The sequence below is a fragment of the Stegostoma tigrinum genome, chromosome 3 (assembly GCF_030684315.1).
Source record: "Stegostoma tigrinum isolate sSteTig4 chromosome 3, sSteTig4.hap1, whole genome shotgun sequence".
NCBI classification, from domain to species: domain Eukaryota; kingdom Metazoa; phylum Chordata; class Chondrichthyes; order Orectolobiformes; family Stegostomatidae; genus Stegostoma; species Stegostoma tigrinum.
In genome coordinates this window covers 24612624-24636641 of record NC_081356.1, presented here as the reverse complement: position 1 = coordinate 24636641, position 24018 = coordinate 24612624, and the positions used below count along the sequence as shown (strand labels likewise).

The 24018-nt window shown below is 46.0% G+C and overlaps 1 protein-coding gene across 6 annotated transcripts in view; it reads right to left on the bottom strand.

Annotated features, from left to right (window-relative positions):
* Positions 1-660: 660 nt before the first annotated feature.
* Positions 661-24018, bottom strand: part of bnc2 (basonuclin zinc finger protein 2) — a 550876-nt gene continuing 527518 nt past the window's right edge. For all 6 annotated transcript variants that reach the window (XM_059643758.1, XM_048528060.2, XM_048528056.2 and 3 more), the window contains one exon: positions 661-3416. In XM_059643758.1, the coding sequence (XP_059499741.1) occupies positions 2759-3416 (658 nt within the window). In that variant the 3' untranslated portion in view covers positions 661-2758. The remainder of the gene's footprint in view (positions 3417-24018) is intronic.

The window sequence follows — 24018 nt, the reverse complement described above, 5'->3', positions numbered from 1 at the left end:
AAAGGTAAAATTATCTGCAATAATTAAATATCGGGGCACAAGTTAAAATGAATTATCACTAGTGAATCAAGTTGAAGATTTACATTTCTAGGTGAGTTGAAAACAAAGTCAGCAGAGAAGTCTACTGAAGCTAGAGAAACAAGGGGGTTCTTGAGAAACCAAGGGATTTGGTAAGATGTGGAGGAGTTAGGCCAGGAAGTAGGACTGGAAGTCAGGGAGATAGGTTCAAAGGTGAAGAAAGTAGGGTAAGCAGCCATGTAGGTAGGGTAAGAGCTCAGGGAGGAAAGGCAAGAAATCGTAGAGGTAATGTTAGAAGGTTTTAATAAGGAGGAAACTTTGGATATTTCTTGATCTTAGAACTGAATCTCCTGCTCTAATGAGATAACTCTGGGAATACTTTAGGAATGGGAACCTGGACTCTAGTAACTACTCCAGTTTGACAGTCAGATATTTATGTAGAACTAAATCCAAATAGAATCAACTGCAAGAGACAGCAGGAACTGCAGATGTTGGAGAATATGAGATAACAAGGTGTAGAGCTGGATGAACACAGCAGGCCAAGCAACATAAGAGCAGGAAAGCTGACGTTTCTGTGTCTAGACCAGAAATGTCAGCTTTCCTGCTTCTCTGATGCTGCTTGGCCTGCTGTGTTTATCCAGCTCTGCACCTTGTTATTTCAGAGTCAACTGCAATTCTTCTTTTGTGATTTACTTTCTAATATGAAGGTGCTGTTTTCAATTTCCCAATTGTCAAGTGTTTGTAGTAAAATTATAACATTTCTATATTTCTGTCCAGTGTCTACTGTTGGGAGATTTTACTTTAAGAGAAACATTTCCAAAAGAGAGCCATGTACCAGGTGTATAGCAAACACCTCTCCGAATTCCTTGATATTGACGGTTTAGTGCTGTTTACTACACATACCTGTAAATTAATGGACAAGGAGCTCTGTCTGATCACAATGAGCCAGTGACTCTAACTTTACTGGTCATATTTCACAAATTGCATGAACAGTTGATGATGTACTAGAGGACTGTGACGGAATTAATCTGTGATTTCCATAAGTTGTCCTCAGCAAATGGGTGCTCTCTTACTAAACAATGAGTATTAAAATGATTAAGTGTCCTTGAGACTGCTGACCTGATTGTCCCCATGGTCTTGCCAGAGGGAAAATATGCAACACATCAGAAAAAAATATTGTGATTGAAAAGAGGTGGGTGGGACCAGGTGGTATGCAAAGACCTATTCATTTTCAAATAGCCAAATTGATATAGATAAGCACTACCACCAGAATCTCTGATTTATAGAATACCTGAGAATAATGGCATATGCTAACATCCCATACCAGACAAACATTTCCTAATGCTGGCTTGCTGGGCAGAGTAGAAATGCAACAATAATCTGTGTTTATTAAGCACCTTCAGCATGGCAAATGATCCTAAGGCACTTCACAGGGATTTCATCAGAAATTTAATATATAACCACAAGAGGAGTTATTAGTAGGGGTGATCAAAAGCTTAGTGAATGAAATAGATTTTAAGGAGCATCTTGAAGGGAGTCAGAGGGAGGAAATCGGAGAGGTGCATGAGGAAATTCTAGAGCTAAGGGCCTAAATAGTTGAAGGCAAGGACACCAATGTGAAATGTGGCCCACATTGATGAGATCAATATTATTATTAATGAGATTGGAGGACTGAGGGGGCTCCTACATGTAAGAGGTTTGAGATAGATAGTAAAGTACCCTCAATTCAGAGGATCTTGTCATGAAATGTGTCTGCCTTTTAAGGAGAGACCCATGAAGGAGTTCACAAAAGACTGCAGAATTTTTAAACGTATTATCGGGCAGGCCAACTGTTTTAGTTTACAAACAGGGGAACAATGACAGCTGAAAAATCAACAGATTTTAACTCACTTGGAACAAAGGAACAGGAGGAGGCCATTCAGTCCCTTGAGTCTGTTCAAACATTCTACTACACGATGGTTTATCTGTACCTCAATTCCATCAACTGTCTCAATTCCATAATGCTCAGATCCTCGCCTGATGATAAACTATCAATCTTAGTTCTAATATTTCCAAGTGAGCATTCCTTGCCATCCCACTGTTACTAAACTGCCACAGCTTCTTTGGAGAAAGAGTTCCAGATTATCACTGCCCTCTGTGTGAAGTGATTCCTGACGTCACCTCCAAACAGTCTGGTTCTAATTTTACAGTTATACTACCTTATGGATGTTAGGAGTAAAATCACAAATTGGCATCATATGCCCAAAATCTGCTCAGAAGACAGACTCTGATGCTGTGTGACAAATTAAAACAAGTGGGAATTTTTACTTTACAAGTTCTATGTTGCTCATTTTGGAAATTTCACAAAGCACAAAGATTATAAAAAGAGGGCCTTGGCTTATCAGGATGACAGTATAATAGATTTACATCATTGGCCTTTTAAGGGCACAATATTTACAAAATAAGCCGCCATGCTCAATCAAAGTTTCTTTCAAAAGCTGACAAGTAGTTAGTACACAATGACAATAAGAAGGTACTTTTATTTTGCAGGCAACAGTCACAGTTAGTTCAAATTGTCTCTTTGGAGATGAATTAAGCGTGAGCATTTCAGTAAGAGCTGGGGTTTCAATCTATAGAGCTGAAACAATTGCTCCTTGGGTCCGAACCCCAGGTTAGAGAGCAAAACTGCAGTGTAAGCACCTGATGTCAAAAAGGCTTGGCAGTTTCCACAGATCAGGGCCACCTGGAGTAGAGGCCTGCATTAATCTATGGAGGTGAAAGGAACATTTTTGTGTAGGTTAGGGTTCTGGCTATGTCGATTCCGACTCCGCAGAGAGGAGAACATCATATTGCAACCAGGGACCTTGCACTTATGCATTTCACGAAGATGGACTGTCTTATAGTGAACCCTCAAAGTTCCCTTGTTGCTGTACATTTTGTGGCAGATAATACACATGATTCCACCATTGCTAGTTGATGCTGCCTGCAGTATGGAGGCTTCCAGGACTTCATGACTGGAACCAGCAGCTTGGGACTGGGCCTCTGCTCTGTGAGTGGATTCACCACTGTCACTGGCCCCATCTATTTCATCCAGCAGAATCCCTTCATCACTTTCTGCCTCCGATTCCCGTGATGAGTGAATGCTGCTGCTGGATTGCACACTGGAAGTGGTACTGAGATCCAACACCATGTAATCATCTGCTGTGACCCTTGTGTAGCCATTGGTGTGGGAATCTTCCGTTCCTGCCGGCGAACTGGCTTCGTCCTGCATATCTAGCCCAATGCCATGGTGCCCTCCATAGATCTTGGCCAAGAATTCTTCACGGAGGTCCTTCGCAAGAGGCGGAGCTGGATCCAAGCCCATTTCATCCAGTTCTTTGGTCAGAAGCTTACGGTGAAGGTTTATGTTGGCGCTGTGTCTGGAAAGAGCAAGAAGCGTGTCTGTCAGTACATTGAATGGCTATTGTAGTCGTAGAGCACTAACCTGCAACAGAATTTAATAAATATCACGAATAGTAAGTAACAAGAATAATGAAAAAACTGCATAAAGAACTCAGTGGTTATTCACTATCTCCCATTCATTAGCTATTAGAATTTGAGAATGTTGGTTAAGCAAAACTTGAAACTGCAGAAAATAGTCATTATTACTGATCTAAACTCTCCCGTGCAGCACATTCCTAATTTCAGGTGTGTTATCCAGAATAACTGGTGAATGTTGTGGTATTTTACTCTCGGAAGGAAGGGAGATTCAAAGGGATAGGTGACTTGCATAGTCAATTGTTCTATGCAATCTTGCAAAGTCTTAGATAACATGTAGCTGAACAATGGCCTGATCACTGATGGTGGTTACTTTTTAGGTTTTATTGACCACTTTTCCATGGAAAGGAGTTGTATTCTCTTTTATTTGTTCGTGGGATGTGGGAATAGCTCGTCTCTAGTTGCCCTGAGGGCACTTAAGAGTCAATTGCACTGCAGTAGGTTTGGCCATCTCATGTAGGCCAGACCAGGTAAGAACAGCAAATTTCCATTCCTAAAGGGCATTAGTGAACCGGATGGATTTTTAACACATTTGTCAAAAGTTATTTGGTTAATATTAGACTACCTTTTCATTCCAGATTTTTACTGAATTCAAATATCACCATCTGCCATGGTGAGATCTGAATCCATGTCATTAGAACATTAGCCTGGAATTCTGGATTACTTGTCCAGTGACTTCACCACTGCCTTCTGCTTTGTTAAGTAAAAGTACACTCATACAATTGAGTAAGAACATAGAACTGGAAGGTACTTGGCATTTATGTTTTTCAAAGATTGAATAAAAAACAGTTTATAAGACTATCTTGATCATTCACAAGGACCCAGAATTTTGAATAGTCCCTAATACATCCTATTGGAAAGCTTGCATATGACATGTTTTTTACTGCTCTATTTAAAGTGGGATACAAGCATACACTCAGACTGTCAGGTACTTGAGCAGCACACTGCTGCAACTGACTTTTCCTCAAATCCAGACCACAGGAAACATGAATAATATTAGATTTTTTTTGGCTTAAGACAATACATTTTTGCAGGAATATATTTCAACTTCATTACTCTGTAACAAACAATGACGAATTGTCATTAATTGCAGCTAAATAAGTCTGTTGTTGTATGTTCAGCCACGCTCTCAGAAAGAAAACAATTTAAGTTTTCATTCTAGTCCTGAAAGGATTATTTAATGTCCTCAGAGTAAAGAATCTTCACGGCAAGAGTGATCATAACATCATCAAATTTGTCATTTAGTTTGACGGTGGGATTGTGGGTCTGAAAGGAACTTAAACATAAATAAAGGCAGTGATAAAGATATAAAGATGGAGTTGCTACAGTTGAATAAGAATACAAGTTAGAAGGAATAGATTGTAGAGAAGTAATAGCAGACATTTAAGGAGGATTTTCATTTCTCTTAAGAAAGATATATTTCATTAAACATGAAACGTTCTATGAGATGGATCCACCAAATGTGGCTAACAAAGAAAGTTAACGAAGGTACAAAGAACAGCCACGAAGATTAGTGGCAGCCTGACAGATAGTAAACCGTTTGTAGTTTCTGAAAAGGTGCCAAAGATATAATGAAGGGTGAAATTAGAATATAAGGGTAAACTAGCAAGAAACATCATAATACAGTGAAAGCTTCTACAAATACATAAAATGGAAACAGTAGTTAAAATAAGCATTGGTCTATTAACGGATGAGACCTAGTATTAATAATAGGAAACAAGGAAATTGAAGATAATTTGTATAAGTATTTTGCATCTTTGTTCAAAGCAGAAGACAACAAAACGGACACAAGAATTGGAGCAAAATTAAGATGCAAAAGTTAGGAAGGAGTTTAAAATAAACACTATCATTGGAGAAAAAGAACAAGAAAAACAAATGGGACTAAAGGTTGGCAAGTCCTCTGGATCTGGTGGTGTACATTCTACCATCTGAAAAGAAGTTGCTGCAGATTTAGTGGATGTATTGTTTGAAACCAATGATCCCAGCAGATTGGAAAATCACATATGTGACATGTGTATTCTGGAAAAGTGTGAGTCAGACAGCTGAAAACCAAAGGCCAGTTCGCCTCATATCATTCATTGGAAAACTGCTGGAATCCATTGTTAAAGAAGCAATTGCAAGATATTTAGCTAATCACACAAAACTAGCCAGGTTTTGTAAAAGGGAAACCATGTTTGATACATTTGATTTTTTTAAGAATGTAACAAGTCGGGTGGATTCAGGGGAAGCAAGTGATATTGCCCATTTGGATTTCCAAAATACATTCAGAAAGGTGTCACATAGAATGCTATTACACAAGATAACAGCCTGCAGTAATAGCGGTAACATTAATACAAGATTGGCTAACTAACAGGAAACATAAAATAAGGATAAATGGATCACATTCAGGTTGGCAAAATGTAATTAGTGGAATCTCAGAGGAATCAGTGCTGGCCCCAACTATTTTTTAATTCATTGGTGGGATATACACAGCACAGTTTAGGCCAACATTTATTGCCTATCCCTAAATTCCCTTGAAGGTGGTGGTGAGCTGCTTGTTGAACTGCTGTAGTCCATCTGTTGTAGCTAGACACAAAGAGAGGAAATTCCATGATTTTTGTTACAGCAACAATGAGGAACAGCAATCTATTTTGAAGTCAGGATAATAAGCAGTTTGGAGGTAAAATTGTTAGTAGTGGCATTCTCATGTATCTGCTGCCCTTGTCTTTTTTGTACAGTAGTGGTTGTGGGCACTGTTGATATTTGGTAAATTTCTGTAGTACATCGTGTAGATAGTACACACTGCTGCTACTGAGTGTTGGGGGTGGAAAGACTGAACACATGTGCATGTGGCAACAATCAGACTACTTTATCCTGGATGGTGTCAAGCTGCTCGAGTGTTGTTGAAGCTGCACTCATCCAGGCAAATGGAGTGTATTCGATCTCAATCCTGAATTGTGCCTTGTAAATACTGGGCAACTTTGGGAAGTCAGGGGGCTTGTGTTACTTGCTAAAATACGCCTAGCTTCTGACTTGGGCTTGTAGCCACTGTAGTTGTATGGCTAGTCCAGTTTAGTGTCTGGTCAATGGTAAACCCTAGGATATTGATAGTGTTAGTAAGACTATTGAATGTCAAGGGTGATGGTTAGATTACGTCTTGTTGGAGATAGTCATTGCCCAGAATTTTGTTTGGAGTGAATGTTGTCATTTAACAGCCCAGGCCTGGATGTTATCCAGGTGTTGCTGTATTTGAACATGGATTGTTTCACAATCTGACAAATCATGAATGGTACATAACATTGTGCAACTATCAATAAACGTCCACAGTGTTGTGCTTGTGATGGAAGGAAGGTCATTGATGAAGCAGTTGTAAATGGTTGGCCTTAGACATTACCCTGAGGCTCTCCTGCACAGATGTCACGGAGGTGAGATGATGAGCTTCCAACAACCACACTCATCTCCTTTGTGCCAGGTATGGTTCCAATCACTGGGGAGCTTTTGCCCTGATTCACATTGATTCCATTTTTGTTAGGGGTCATTGATATCACACTTGGTTAAATGTGGCCTTAATGTCAAGGGCTGTCACTCTCACCTCACCTCTAGAATTCAAACTTTTGCTAATGTTTGAACCAAGGTTGTAATGAGGTCAGGAGTTGAATGGCTCTGGGAGCCCAAACTGGACATCAGTAAACAGGTGCTGCTTGATGGTACTGTTGATGACATCTTCCATCACTTTACTGATGATCAAGAGTAGATTGATTGGGCGGTTATAGGTCAGGTTGAATTTGTCTTGTTTTCTGTTTACAAAACATATGCCAAATTGTTGAGTAGATGCCAGTCTTTTAGCTATACTGGAACAGCTTGACGAAAGGTATAGTGAGTTCTAGAGCACGTTGTTAGTACTATTGCCAGAATGTTGTCAGGCTCATAGTCTTTAGCATACAGTGCCTCTAACTGTTTCTTGACATCACATGTAGTGAACTGAATTGGCTCAAGAATGGTATCTGTGACAGTGAAGACCCCAGGAGGAGGCCAAGATGGATCATCAACTTGGCAATTATGGCTGAAGATTGTGCTGAATGCTTCTGCCTTATCTTTGTTAATGATTCTGAAGAAGGAACCAAGTATGCTGCAGCCAAATTAACTGCTGATACAAAGATACAAGGTGCCAATGAGATTAAGATAGGTGAAGCGAGTGAGCATTAATTTGGCTGATGGAATATAATGTAGGGAAAGTGGTCAACTTTGGCTGGAAGAAAAGAAAAACAGAAAAGTACTTAAATGGAAGGCAAGTTCAGAATGTTGCTGTACAGAGGGATCTGCTTTAGGGTTGGGTAACTTGTAACACAAAGTTAGTGTGCAGGTACAACAAATAGTTAGGAAAGCAAACAGAATTCTGACCTTTTTGATATGGAAGATGAAATATGAAAGTATTGAAGTAATACTGGATACATTTGTGTGTCAGTGAACATCGAGAATACTCTACATCGCCGAGGCCAGATGCCAACTCTCGAACACCACCTCCTACCGCCCCCTCGATCATGACCCCACACCCGAGCACCAAACCATCATCTCCAACACCATTCATGACCTCATCACCTCAGGGGACCTACCACCCACAGCCTCCAACCTCATTGTTCCCCAACCCCGCATGGCCCGTTTCTATCTCCTTCCCAAAATCCACAAACCTGCCTGCCCTGGTCGACCCATTGTCTCAGCCTGCTCCTGCCCCACCGAACTCATCTCCACCTATCTGGACTCCATTTTCTCCCCTTTGGTCCAGGAACTCCCCACCTACGTCCGTGACACCACCCATGCCCTCCACCTCCTCCAGGACTTCCAATTCCCTGGCCCCCAACACCTCATTTTCACCATGGACGTCCAGTCCTATACACGGGTATTCCGCATGCAGATGGCCTCAAGGCCCTCCGCTTCTTCCTGTCCCACAGGCCCGACCAGTCCCCCTCCACCGACACCCTCATCCGCCTAGCCAAACTCGTCCTCACCCTCAACAGCTTCTCTTTCGATTCCTCACACTTCCTACAGACTAAGCGGGTGGCCATGGGCACCCGCATGGGCCCCAGCCATGCCTGCCTCTTTGTAGGTTATGTGGAACAGTCCCTCTTCTGCACCTACACAGGCCCCAAACCCCAACTCTTCCTCCGTTACATTGATGACTGTATCAGCACCGCCTCCTGCTCCCCAGAGGGAGCTCCAACAGTTCATCCACTTCACCAACACCTTCCACCCCAACCTTCAGTTCACCTGGGCCATCTCCAGCACATCCCTCACCTTCCTGGATCTCTCAGTCTCCATCTCAGGCAACCAGCTTGTAACTGATGTCCATTTCAAGCCCACTGACTCCCACAGCTACCTAGAATACACCTCCTCCCACCCACCCTCCTGCAAAAATTCCATCCCCTATTCCCAATTCCTCCGCCTCCGTCACATCTGCTCCCACAATGAGGCATTTCACTCCCGCACATCAGAGATGTCCATGTTCTTCAAGGATCGCAACTTTCCCCCCACAGTGGTCGAGAATGCCCTTGACCGCGTCTCCCGCATTTCCCGCAACGCATCCCTCACACCCCGCCCCCGCCGCAACCGCCCAAAGAGGATTCCCCTCGTTCTCACACACCACCCCACCAATCTCCGAATACAACGTATCATCCTCCGACACTTCTGCCATCTACAATCCGACCCCACCACCCAAGATATTTTTCCATCCCCACCCTTGTCTGCTTTCCGGAGAGACCACTCTCTCCGTGACTCCCTTGTTCGCTCCACACTCCCCTCCAACCCCACCACACCCGGCACCTTCCCCTGCAACCGCAGGAAATGCTACACTTGCCTCCACACCTCCTCCCTCACCCCTATCCCAGGCCCCAAGATGACTTTCCATATTAAGCGGAGGTTCACCTGCACATCTGCCAATGTGGTATACTGCATCCATTGTACCCGGTGTGGCTTCCTCCACATTGGGGAAACCAAGCGGAGGCTTGGGGACCGCTTTGCATAACACCTCCGCTCAGTTCGCAATAAACAACTGCACCTCCCAGTCGCAAACCATTTCCACTCCCCCTCCCATTCTTTAGATGACATGTCCATCATGGGCCTCCTGCAGTGCCACAATGATGCCACCTGAAGGTTGCAGGAACAGCAACTCATATTCCGCTTGGGAACTCTGCAGCCCAACGGCATCAATGTGGACTTCACCAGCTTCAAAATCTCCCCTTCCCCCACCGCATCCCAAAAACAGCCCAGTTCGTCCCCTCTCCCCACTGCACCACACAACCAGCCAAGCTCTTCCCCTCCACCCACTGCATCCCAAAAACAGTCCAACCTGTCTCTGCCTCCCTAACCTGTTCTTCCTCTCACCCATCCCTTCCTCCCACCCCAAGCCGCACCTCCATCTCCTACCTACTAACCTCATCCCACCTCCTTGACCTGTCCATCTTCCCTGGACTGACCTATCCCCTCCCTACCTCCCCACCTATACTCTCCTCTCCACCTATCTTCTTTTCTCTCCATCTTCGGTCCGCCTCCCCCTCTCTCCCTATTTATTCCAGAACCCTCACCCCATCCCCTTCTCTGATGAAGGGTCTAGGCCCAAAACGTCAGCTTTTGTGCTCCTGAGATGCTGCTGGGCCTGCTGTGTTCATCCAGCCTCACATTTTATTATCTTGGATTCTCCAGCATCTGCAGTTCCCATTATTATTGAGAATACTATGTACAGTTTTAGTCCCCTTACATAAAAGGGACATACATTCAATAGTAGCAGTTCAGTGAAGGGTCACTAAGCTGATTCTAGGGGCAAAGGGTTGTTTTATGAGGAAAAATAAATCAGGCCTATATTTATTGAATTTTTGATGATTGGGAGGTGTTCTTATTTGAAACATATCAGATTCTGAGAGTGTTGCACAGGGCAGCTGCTCAGAGAATCTGTTCCCCCATTGGGAGTATCTAGAAATGGGGGCTGAGTTTAAAATTAGCGATCTGTCTGAGAGAAGATGATGTGGAGGAACTAGTTCTCTCAGACAGTGATTAAGTCTTTGCCTTCTATTCTCCATAGAGCAGTGGAAGCTTCAACACTGAATACTTACAAGGTTGAGTAAGACAGATTTTTGAGGTTTTTTGAGCTGCTTCCAATGCAAGTATCTACTTCTTCCACAAGGTGATCAAACTGTACATAGACAACAAAGTATGGAGCTGGATGAACACAGCAGGCCAAGCAGCATCTGAGGAGCACAAAAGCTGACATTTCGGGCCTAGAACCTTCATGAGAAAAGGTGCATGGTATTCTGTACATAGTATTCTCAGTGTTCACCAAATGCTGAAAATTACAGCAAGACCTCCCTACTTTTGTATGGATTTCCCTTACAAAAAAGGAGTCAACATTTCATTTGCTTTCCTAAATATCTACAGTACCTGCATGCTAACTTGGTGATTCAGGTGAAAAGGCACACAAATCACCTGTATACAGCAACATTTTGCAATTTCTATTTAAATACTATTCTGTTTCTGCCAAAGTAGGCAACTTTATATTCTCCTACATTATACCATTATACTCATCTGCTTAAATTATGCCCAGTGACTGAACCTATCTACATCGCTTCAAGGGTTATGTGGGGCTGTTAGGAAAGTAAAATTGAAACCACAATCAGATCAGCTATGGTTCTACTGAATAGGAGAAGCAGGATTGAGAGACCAGAAGACACCTCCTGCTCCTACTCAATCTTACATCAAATCTGGATGTCAAGGGCAATCAATTTTCCATCCCGAGTAATCAGAATTAAAAAAAACAGAATTAGGCTCTGAGAGTTAATGGCAAAGTATCAAATCTGACAAGATGGAATGATGTTTACTGAACACAAAAAGGTATTTATAATGAATCAAACTTTTCATCAAGCCAATCTAAACAAAGGAAAAAGCGGTATCTTCAGACTTTGTGGAGAATCAAAGTGATTGGAAACTCAACTTGTAAGTTGCAGTTGTACCACACACCGGGACAGTTTGTTAAGTTAAAAAGTATTCCAAAGGTGTGAAACTTGAATGTGAAGACAGCTGAACTTAACTGAGTTTTGCTTGATTTTTTTTAAAAACTTGCACTGTCTCTGCATAGGAAAACAAACTTTCTGAATAATTTCTGGTTCCCATCCATCTGTTTTTGAAATGCTTCTACTGCTATTGTATTATTATAGATTAATCTGCATTTTTTTGTGTGGGGTGGTGTGGCAGAGAAAGGCTGTTGAATAATCATGTGATGTGATTTGTCTTTTTAATCGTCTGGTTTGCTTGCACCTTTAACCAGTCAAACCGAGAGTTGTCAAATTGATACATTATTCACAGATATGAATGAATTCATTGTTTTAGATTTCAATATGTGCATGAACTTATATCATCCAGTACAAAGAATGGACACGTGGGCTGATGACATCAAGAACATAGCAAAGCTCTTAACAGTTCATTGAGGATACTGATACCTATTTAAGTAATGGCTTCCCGTTGGTCACTTAATCAATAGTTTGGCACTAACTTACTTCACAGCTTGCCTCATCCACACTGAGCAAATTCATAATGCAAAGAAGTCAACAAGATTTACAAATTGCCAGCTGCTTTGCAATCCAAGTCAAACAGATGTCAAAAGTTAAACTGTGTAAATATTATAGACAAATGTAGAGAGATTAACAATACTCTAGGTTTGCAGTGACATGTGCAAAGGACACTATTGTGCCTCATCTGCTTATGATGCCATCTGATTGAGTTCCACTCATGTAACCCACTTCCAGGGGCTTCATCTTGTTCTGTAAAATTATATCACAATGTCTATTTAATTCTGGCCAATGTTTTACCCTCATTAGGATAAATGTGGCACACATCTGTCCGGGCGAAAAGGTTCTAAGCATAACAAAAATGTGACAACTCCAACAAAAGGGAGATGAATTATTGATAATGGGAACTGCAGATGCTGGAGAATCCAAGATAATAAAATGTGAGGCTGGATGAACACAGCAGGCCCAGCAGCATCCCAGGAGCACAAAAGCTGACGTTTTGGGCCTAGACCCTTCATCGGAGAGGGGGATGGGATGAGGGTTCTGGAATAAATAGGGAGAGAGAGGGAGGCAGACCGAAGATGGAGAGAAAAGAAGATAGGTGGAGAGGAGAGTATAGGTGGGGAGGTAGGGAGGGGATAGGTCAGTCCAGGGAAGATGGACAGGTCAAGGAGGTGGGATGAGGTTAGTAGGTAGGAGATGGAGGTGCGGCTTGGGGTGGGAGGAAGGGATGGGTGAGAGGAAGAACCGGTTAGGGAGGCAGAGACAGGTTGGACTGGTTTTGGGATGCAGTGGGTGGAGGGGAAGAGCTGGGCTGGTTGTGTGGTGCAGTGGGGGGAGGGGACGAGCTGGGCTGGTTTAGGGATGCGGTGGGGGAAGGGGAGGTTTTGAAGCTGGTGAAGTCCACATTGATACCATTGGGCTGCAGAGTTCCCAAGCGGAATATGAGTTGCTGCTCCTGCAACCTTCAGGTGGCATCATTGTGGCACTGCAGGAGGCCCATGATGGACATGTCATCTAAAGAATGGGAGGGGGAGTGGAAATGGTTTGTGACTGGGAGGTGCAGTTGTTTATTGTGAACCGAGTGGAGGTGTTCTGCAAAGCGGTCCCCAAGCCTCCACTTGGTTTCCCCAATGTAGAGGAAGTCACACTGGGTACAGTGGATGCAGTATACCATGTTGGCAGATGTGCAGGTGAACCTCTGCTTAATATGGAAAGTCATCTTGGGGCCTGGGATAGGGGTGAGGGCGGAGGGGTGGGGGCAAGTGTAGCATTTCCTGCGGTTGCAGGGGAAGGTGCCGGGTGTGGTGGGGTTGGAGGGGAGTGTGGAGCGAACAAGGGAGTCACGGAGAGAGTGGTCTCTCCGGAAAGCAGACAGGGGTGGGGATGGAAAAATGTCTTGGGTGGTGGGGTCGGATTGTAGATGGCGGAAGTGTCGGAGGATGATGCGTTGTATCCGGAGGTTGGTGGGGTGGTGTGTGAGAACGAGGGGCATCCTCTTTGGGCGGTTGCAGCGGGAGCGGGCTGTGAGGGATGTGTTGCGGGAAATGCGGGAGATGCGGTCAAGGGCGTTCTCAACCACTGTGGGGGGAACGTTGCGGTCCTTGAAGAACTTGGACATCTGGGATGTGCGCGAGTGGAATGTCTTATCGTGGGAACAGATGCGGCAGAGGCGGAGGAATTGGGAATAGGGGATGGAATTTTTGCAGGAGGGTGGGTGGGAGGAGGTGTATTCTAGGTAGCTGTGGGAATCAGTGGGCTTGAAATGGACATCAGTTACAAGCTGGTTGCCTGAGATGGAGACTGAGAGATCCAGGAAGGTGAGGGATGTGCTGGAGATGGCCCAGGTGAACTGAAGGTTGGGGTGGAAGGTGTTGGTGAAGTGGATGAACTGTTCGAGCTCCCTCTGGGGAGCAGGAGGCGGTGCCAATACAGTCATCAATGTAACGGAGGAAGAGTTGGGGTTTGGGGCCTGTGTAGGTGCAGAAGAGGGACTGTTCCACGTAAGCTACAAAGAGGCAGGCATAGCTGGGGCCCATGCGGGTGCCCATGGCCACCCCCTTAGTCTGTAGGAAGTGGGAGGAATCGAAAGAGAAGTTGTTGAGGGTGAGGACGAGTTCGGCTAGGCGGATGAGGGTGTCGGTGGAGGGGGACTGGTCGGGCCTGTGGGACAGGAAGAAGCGGAGGGCCTTGAGGCCATCTGCATGCGGAATACAGGTGTATAGGGACTGGACGTCCATGGTGAAAATGAGGTGTTGGGGGCCAGGGATTTGGAAGTCCTGGAGGAGGTGGAGGTCGTGGGTGGTGTCACGGACATAGGTAGGGAGTTCCTGGACCAAAGGGGAGAAAATGGAGTCCAGATAGGTGGAAATGAGTTCGGTGGGGCAGGAACACGCTGAGACAATGGGTCAACCAGGACAGGCAGGTTTGTGGATTTTGAGAAGGAGATAGAAATGGGCCGTGCGGGGTTGGGGAACAATGAGGTTGGAGGCTGTGGGTGGGAGGTCCCCGGAGGTGATGAGGTCATGAATGGTGTTGGAGATGATGGTTTGGTGCTCGGGTGTGGGGTCATGATCGAGGGGGCGGTAGGACATGGTGTTGGAGAGTTGGCGTTTGGCCTCGGCGATGTAGAGGTCAGTGCGACATACTACCACTGCGCCGCCCTTGTCTGCGGGTTTGATGGTGAGGTTGGGGTTGGAACGGAGGGAGCGGAGGGCTGCCCATTCTGCAGGGGAGAGGTTGGAGTGGGTGAGAGGGGTGGAGAGGTTGAGGCGGTTAATGTCTCGATGGCAGTTAGAGAAGAAGAGGTCAAGGGAAGGTAGGAGGCCTGGGGGTGGTGTCCAGGAGGAGGACTTGTGTTGGAAGCAGGTGAAGGGGTCAGTGGAGGGAGGGTTAGATTCCCGGTTGAAGAAGTAGGCGTGGAGGCGAAGGCGGCGGAAAAACTGTTCTATGTCCAACCGTGACTGGTATTCGTTGATGTGTGGTTGTAGGGGAACAAAGGTGAGCCCCGTACTAAGGACTGACCGTTCCTCCTCAGTTAGTGGAAGGTCTGGAGGGATGGTGAAGATGTGGCAGGGTTCAGTATGGTTGTCTTCTCTGGGGATGCTGGCTCTGGAGGTTGTGGGCGGAGTGATGAGGTTGTCGGCCGTGGGCGGGGTTCCGTCGGCGTCGGCCGTGGGCGGGGTCCCGTCAGCGTCAGCCGTGGGTGGGGTCCCGTCAGCAGTTGGAGGAGAGGGGTGGGCAGCAGCAGCGGCGGTGAGGGTGGTGTGTGTGGTGTTGTAACTGGAAGTGCAGGCGGTGACTGCAGCAGCGGTTCCGGAAATGGTGTGCCCAGCGGTGGTGGATGTGACATCATCGGTGGGGTCTCTGGCTGTGTCCTCATGGTCAATGGCAGCGGGTGCGTGGTGGGGGAGGGGCAGGGACAGACTCGGGATTTGGGAGGTGCAGGAATCCTCTTGTGGGTGGCAGGGGCCAGTGAGTTTGTTGTACTTACGATTTTTGGTGTCCAGTAAAGCTGAGTAAAACTGGGTGTTCAGTCTGTGGATCCTGCGGAGGATAAAAAACAGCAGAGGTCCTTTGCAGGTCTGGGAGAGGGAGGCTCTGAGCTGGGGCAGGCTGGATTGCAGTGTCTGGAGGTGCCGGCGCATGGCTGCGAGTGTCTGTTTCAGGGCTCGCAGGCAGAAACGCTTCTGAAGGGTCTGAATATTCTGGGTGTAGAGGTGGTCACGGTTGGGGCCAAATTGGGAAGGCTGAAATCTAGACTGCAGTCCATTGGGGATGATCCGGTTCCATAGGCAGGTGCTGAGGAAGGTGATGTGGCTGTGGTACCTGGTTTGCTTCAGGACATGGTCGAGCAGTTTCAAAGCTGAAGAGATTACAAGAGAGTTGCAATGGGGGAGAGATTCCCTCAGGTTGGTCCAGAGGGAGGAGGGTAACTTCTTCAGGTTAGGCATCCCTGGAAAAGGCTTCGCAGTGAGGTTAAAATTGGATCAGTGATAATGGGAACTGCAGATGCTGGAGAATCCAAGATAAGAAAATGTGAGGCTGGATGAACACAGCAGGCCCAGCAGCATCCCAGGAGCACAAAAGCTGACGTTTCGGGCCTAGACCCTTCATCAGAGAGGGGGATGGGGTGACGGAACTGGAATAAATAGGGAGAGAGGGGGAGGCGGACCGAAAATGGAGAGAAAAGAAGATAGGTGGAGAGGAGAGTATAGGTGGGGAGGTAGGGAGGGGATAGGTCAGTCCAGGGAAGATGGACAGGTCAAGGAGGTGGGATGAGGTTAGTAGGTAGGAGATGGGGGTGCGGCTTGGGGTGGGAGGAAGGGATGGGTGAGAGGAAGAACAGGTTAGGGAGGCAGAGACAGGCTGGGCTGGTTTTGGGATGCAGTGGGTGGAGGGGAAGAGCTTGGCGGGTTGTGTGGTGCAGTGGGGGGAGGGGACGAACTGGGCTGGTTTTGGGATGCGGTGGGGGAACCTCTCCCCTGCAGATCGGGCAGCCCTCTGCTCCCTCCGCTCCAACCCCAACCTCACCATCAAACCCGCAGACAAGGGCGGCGCAGTGGTAGTATGGCGCACTGACCTCTACATCGCCGAGGCCAAACGCCAACTCTCCGACACCACGTCCTACCGCCCCCTCGATCATGACCCCACACCCGAGCACCAAACCATCATCTCCAACACCATTCATGACCTCATCACCTCCGGGGACCTCCCACCCACAGCCTCCAACCTCATTGTTCCCCAACCCCGCACGGCCCATTTCTATCTCCTTCCCAAAATCCACAAACCTGCCTGCTTTGGTCGACCCATTGTCTCAGCATGTTCCTGCCCCACCGAACTCATCTCCACCTATCTGGACTCCATTTTCTCCCCTTTGGTCCAGGAACTCACTACCTACGTCCGTGACACCACCCATGCCCTCCACCTCCTCCAGGACTTCCAATTCCCTGGCCCGCAACACGTCATTTTCACCATGGACGTCCAGTCCCTATATACCTGTATTCCGCATGCAGATGGCCTCAAGGCCCTCCGCTTCTTCCTGTCCCACAGGCCCGACCAGTCCCCCTCCACCGACACCCTCATCCGCCTAGCCGAACTCGTCCTCACCCTCAACAACTTCTCTTTCGATTCCTCCCACTTCCTACAGACTAAGGGGTGGCCATGGGCACCCGCATGGGCCCCAGCTATGCCTGCCTCTTTGTAGGTTATGTGGAACAGTCCCTCTTCGGCACCTACACAGGCCCCAAACCCCCACCTCTTCCTCCGTTACATTGATGACTGTATTGGCACCGCCTCTTGCTCTCCAGAGGAGCTCGAACAGTTCATCCACTTCACCAACACCTTCCACCCCAACCTTCAGTTCACCTGGGCCATCTCCAGCACATCCCTCACCTTCCTGGACCTCTCAGTCTCCATCTCAGGCAACCAGCTTGTAACTGATGTCCATTTCAAGCCCACCGACTCCCACAGCTACCTAGAATACACCTCCTCCCACCCACCCTCCTGCAAAAATTCCATCCTCTATTCCCAATTCCTCCGCCTCTGCCGCATCTGCTCCCACAATGAGGCATTCCACTCGCGCACATCCCAGATGTCCAAGTTATTCAAGGACCGCTACTTTCCCCCCACAGTGGTTGAGAATGCCCTTGATCACGCCTCCCGCATTTCCCTCAACACATTCCTCACACCCCGCCCCCACCACAACCACCCAAAGTGGATTCCCCTCGTTCTCACATACCACCCCACCAACCTCCAGATACAACGCATCATCCTCCGACACTTCCGCCATCTACAATCCGACCCCACCACCCAAGACATTTTTCCATCCGAACCCTTGTCTGCTTTTCGGAGAGACCACTCTCTCCATGACTCCCTTCTTCGCTCCACAATGCCCTCCAACCCCACCACACCCGGCACCTTCCCATGCAACCGCAGGAAATGCTACACTTGCCCCCACACCTCCTCCCTCACCCCTATCCCAGGCCCCAAGATGACTTTCCATATTAAGCAGAGGTTCACCTGCACATCTGCCAATGTGGTATATGGTATCCATTGTACCCGGTGTGGCTTCCTCTATATTGGGGAAACCAAGCAGAGGCTTGGGGACCGCTTTGCAGAACACCTCCGCTGGGTTCACAATAAACCATTGCACCTCCCAGTCGCAAACCATTTCAACTCCCCCTCCCATTCTTCAGATGACATGTCCATCATGGGCCTCCTGCAGTGCCACAATGATGCCACCCGTAGGTTGCAGGAGCAGCAACTCATATTCCGCTTGGGAACTCTGCAGCCCAATGGTATCAATGTGGACTTCACCAGCTTCAAAATCTCCCCTTCCCCCACCGCATCCCTAAACCAGCCCAGCTCGTCCCCTCCCCCCACTGCACCACACAACCAGCCCAGCTCTTCCCCTCCACCCACTGCATCCCAAAACCAGTCCAACCTGTCTCTGCCTCCCTAACCTGTTCTTCCTCTCACCCATCCCTTCCTCCCACCCCAAGCCGCACCCCCATCTACCTACTAACCTCATCCCGCCTCCTTGACCTGTCCGTCTTCCCTGGACTGACCTATCCCCTCCCTACCTCCCCACCTATACTCTCCTCTCCACCTATCTTCTTTTCTCTCCATCTTCAGTCCGCCTCCCCCTCTCTCCCTATTTATTCCAGAACCCTCACCCCATCCCCCTCGGAGATGAATTATTAGTATGTTGACTCCTTTCCTGGCTTTGAAAAGATATTGCAATGGAGCTCAGGTGTGATAAGGCATGAAGTAGAATTCAGATATTCTCAGACCTGTATAAATAGCCCAGAAAGGGAAACAATTGAACTGATGGCAGATAATACTGATAAGGAATTGCAAAATTGCTGGGAATATTGTAATTTCCTGCAAGGTCATTAATGTAGCATTGATACAAAAACTATCTCGTAACAACTCTAGATGGAACTCCTCAAGATAAAAACAAGGTTGACAAAATGCTTTATAAAGCTCTTTACAGGTCAGATTCCAAATGATATTTGAATTAGATTACACCTTGTTGCAGTCTTTAAACTCGAGTTGGATGACTGACACACTGAAATGGGCTATTACTGTGTGGGATGCTGCTCCTTACGAGTCCCCCTGTCCTTTGCCAGCAGAACAGCTAGTTTCATCTAATCCATTTATATTGACATTTACTCAATTTGATGCGTCTGAATACAGTAACAAATCACTCCATTGATGCAGGTGTAATGTAATAACTAAAATGAACTCTGAAGAATGCATTAGTACTGGGATTCAGGAGCCTGTTGGGGATGTGGAAAGTTCAAGCACATAGGTTTCTTTTAATTTACTAATGGAGTGCCTTTCCTCCCAAAAAATCTATTCACAAAAGTTATGTTGTCATAAGACAAATTATTTCTGGGAATGCATGATCAAAAAGATGGGAATTGCACTCCAACCCCACTTCCATGTCTATCAACAAAGGTATATCTGTAACAATTCTAAAAGATGATGAGAGGAGATTGAAAGATGATTTTGACTCAGCACTCTTTGCTGTATTGTAAACAAAGAGGACCAGCTTGTAGCATAAAGAGTATACAATATAACCATTTCTCTTTTCTCAGGACAGTGTGGACACTTCAGTGTAATGTTTAATAGTATTTTAACCAAGAACACCTGCTCAGCACTGGATGAAGAATAGACTTCTCATCGTTAATCCATTGAAAGCAGGAAAAGAATAGGGCCTTGCTTCACTTGTGTTGTCTGAGCAAACAGACACCTACTTTATTTTGGACAATAGGAAACCTGGCATTATGTGATTTGTCAAAAGCACAATCATACCAGCAAAGATTGGAATTTCACCTCAAAAACAGAGTGGCAGAGAAACAGATTTTCTTTTCATAACTCATGCTTGATGGATATGAGCCCCCAAAGCCTGTTGAACCTTTTCTGCAAATTAGAGTGAGAAAACAAGCAACCAGTTTACTGATAATCTCTGATAATGGGAACTGCAGATACCGGAGAATTCAAGATAACAAACTGTGAAGCTGGACGAACACAGCAAGCCAAGCAGCATCTCAGGAGCACAAAAGCTGACGTTTCGGGCCTAGACCCTTCATCAGAGACGGGGATGGGGAGAGGGTTTAGAAATAAATAGGGAGAGACGGGGAGGCGGACCGAAGATGGATAGAGGAGAAGCTAGGTGGAGAGGAGAGTATAGATGGGGAGGGGATAGATCAGTCCGGGGAGGTCAAACAGGTCAAGGAGACGGGATGAGGTTAGTAGGTGTGAAATGGAGGTGCGGCTTGAGGTGGGAGGGGATAGGTGAGAGGAAGAACAGGTTAGGGAGGCGGGGAAGAGCTGGGCTGGTTTTGGGATGCAGTGGGGGGAGGGGACGAGCTGGGCTGGTTTTGGGATGCAGTGGGGGAGGGGGAGATTTTGAAGCTTGAAGTCCCAAAACCAGCTCAGCTCGTCCCCACCTCCCTAACCTGTTCTTCCTCTCACCTATCCCCTCCTCCCACCTCAAGCCGCACCTCCATTTCCCACCTACTAACCTCATCCCACCTCCTTGACCTGTCCGCCCTTCCCCGACTGACCTATCCCCTCCCTACCTCCCCACCTACACTCTGCTCTCCACCTATCCTCTCCTCTATCCATCTTCAGTCCGCCTCCCCCCGACTCCCTATTTATTTCAGAACCCTCTCCGATGAAGGGTCTAGGCCTGAAAGGTCAGCTTTTGTGCTCCTGAGATGCTGCTGGGTCTGCTGTGTTCATCCAGCTTCACACTTTGTTATACTGATAATTTCTGTCAGCCCTCAACTGTCTGAACCTCCCAACTATTTTCTTGTTGGTTCCCTCACAACAGAGTCAGTCTAGCAGCTATGTCCTTTAGGTCTTGATCAGCTCAGTCAGTAGTGGTGCTGCCAAGCCATTCTCGGTGATTGATATTTGAGTCACCCACTCTGAATACACTGTGTCCTCGGCACTCGCCACATGGTGTTCAATAGGGATAGGCAGTGATTCATCAGCCAAGGAGAAACGGTGTGAGTCACTATGAGCATGTTCGTATGTCTGTATATATTTGCAAGTCATGTTTTATTCATTATCAAGGACCTTAAGTGTTACTGCCAACATCAGCAATCATTGCCCATTCCTAATTACCCTCAATAGAGTGGTGGTGAACCAAAATCTTTGCAGTTCATTTGGTGTGGTTACACTTACAGTTCTGTTTGGGAGAAAGGGAAGAAGTTCCAAGATTTTGACTTGCTGGCAGTGAAGGAATGCTGAGAATTTGTCTTTGTCCTTCTCAGTTTTGGACATCAGATTTATGAGGTGCTGTAAAAGGAGACATCATGGGTTGCTGCAGTGTATCTTCTATATAGTACACACTGCTGCTACTGTGCACTGGTGAAAGATGGAATGAATGTTTTGAGGTGATGGGTGGGGTGGCAATGAAACAGGCTATTTTGTCTTGGATGGTGTTGAACGTGAGCATTTTAGGAACTGGACTCATCCAGACATATGGAGAATATCTGATCATATTCCTGATGTGTGCTTTGTGTATGGTGGGAAGTCTTTAAGGAACTAAAATGTGAGTTACTCGCTGCAGAATTCCCAACCTCACACTGATCTCATGGCCATACTGTTTAATTTGGCTGGTTCAAGTACATATCTGGTCAAAGACATCGGGTTGTTGATGCAGGGATTCAGCAATGGTAAGATTGTTGAATTTCATGTTTGGCATTTGTGGTATGCATGTTCCTTCAGACTTATCTGCTCAAGTCTGAGTGCTGTCCAGATCTTCCAACCGATGGATATGGAGTGCTTCATTCATTGTTGAATATTCTGCAATCATCAGCAGATATCCTCATTCACAACCGTGGGATACAGGAAAATTCATTGATGAAGCAGCAGGCGATGATTGAACTTGAAATCTTCATGAATCATGGTGGCACCATGGCTCAGTGCTTCCTACTGCTGCCTCACAGCACAAGGGACCCGGGTCTGATTGTTGCTTCAGGTGACTATCTCTTTGGAGTTTGCACATTCTCCCTGTGTCTGCGTGGGTTTCCACCAGATGCTCTGGTTTCCTCCCACAGTCCAAACATGTGCAGGGTAGGTGGATGGGTCATGCTAAATTGTCCCTAGTGTTCAGGGGTATGTAAATTACTTGTGCTACAGGAGTAGGGACATGTCTCTGAGTGGGATGCTTTTGGGAGTGTTGGTGTGAACTTGTTGGGCCTAAGGGCCTGTTTCCACACTGTAGGGATTCTACGATACTTTGGTGCTCAGCGTGACTCCAGTCAGTTGAAGTTTTCCGTCCAATTTCTATTAGCTTCAGTTTAACTAGGTTCCATGACATCCCTTTAGATCAAATGCCACCTTGATGTCAAAGGCAACCATTCTCACCTCACCCCCGAAATTCAATTTTGTTTTTCCATGTTCGGACCAAGACTGTTGAATGGAATTGAGCAGTCCTGGCAGAACCCAAGGAAAGGATGGTGAGTAGATTTAAGGGCAAATCCAAGGCATTTGATCGCACAGTTGCCGACATCTTCCACCATTTGCTGAATGCATGTGCGTGAGAATATGATTGTATATGGGGGATTTTCCATGCATCAGGTTGTGTGCGTGTGAAATTCTGTGCGGGCGTGCGTGTGTGTGTGTAATTCTGAGTGCATGTCTGAGATTATGTTGGATCGCACAATTTTGTTTGTTTGCAAACATGAGAGAAGTTCTGAATGTATCTGTCTAAGCATGTGACATTCTGGGTGTAAGAGTGTGAGCTGTCTTGTGTGTGTTGGAGAGATTGAGTGACTATTTCTGTTAGTGAATTTATGAGTGTCCGTGAGGTTGTGTGTGTAATAGAATGTGACAGAGTCACCAGGGAAAGAATGGTAAAAGTGGATATTAAAATTATATTGTACAGCACTGGATGATATAGTGATATTAGATTATCAACTCACCAAGATTAATGAAATAACATATTCTTGAAAAGAGGCTGCATTAATATTGAGCCAATGCTGGTATAGCATGGTGTTCAGACCAAGAATGCTGTTTGATCACAAATTTTGTCATTCTCCAAACAATCATCATAGAACCAAAAACAATCAAAAAACTTCTTGAAGCTCTCAGTTGTGATTTATTTAGTAACATTCCTGCCTTTGAATCAAAAGGTTTTGGAATCACAACTAATTCAGAGGTTTGTGCATGCAATCCAGGCCATTGTTCCCAGTTGTGACACAGAAAAAGTGTTGCACAGAGGAAGTTACTATTTTTCAAAAGAGATGGTGAAGAGATGGTAAATGGATGTTTTGTCAGTTTTCTCAGACGGACATGTTAGATACCACAACACGATCTCCTGTTGTCTCAATCAATGCTTATCCCTCAGCTTTGGCATTAAAACAGGTTATGTACTATGGTGATTGGGAGATTGCCTTGTGAAAACTAGCTTCAACGTTTCTTACATTACAACAGTGGCCACACCTCAGCAAATTACTTCATTGGCTTAAAGCAATTTAGGCATGGTGGGAGATAGTTGAAAAATACAAATCCTTCTTACAACAAGAATCTAAATAGAAATAACAAGAGAAGGAAGACGTGAAATTATGGGGAACTAAGAGTTCAGAATAAGTACGCAATGAAAGGATGATGGTTGCCAGTATAGTAAGCTCACTGCCACACCAACACCACTTTTCAAGCAATTCAAATAATCTTATAATGGTGTTGTTGGTTTTTCCTTCAGGCGTATTAGGGTCAATATTAAAATTACCGCAATTAAACAATCAATTACTTTTGATTTTTTTTAAACATCTGATATAAGGACAGCAATCAGTCCGCAGTGGCTATGCTGCCCCTTTGCAAAGTCGCCCAGTTTAAACCCATGTCCCAGGTTCTTCCCATAACATTGCAAATACTCTTCCTTTTTTAATAAGGGAAAGTAGGGAACATTTCTTACAGCAACTGATCTTTG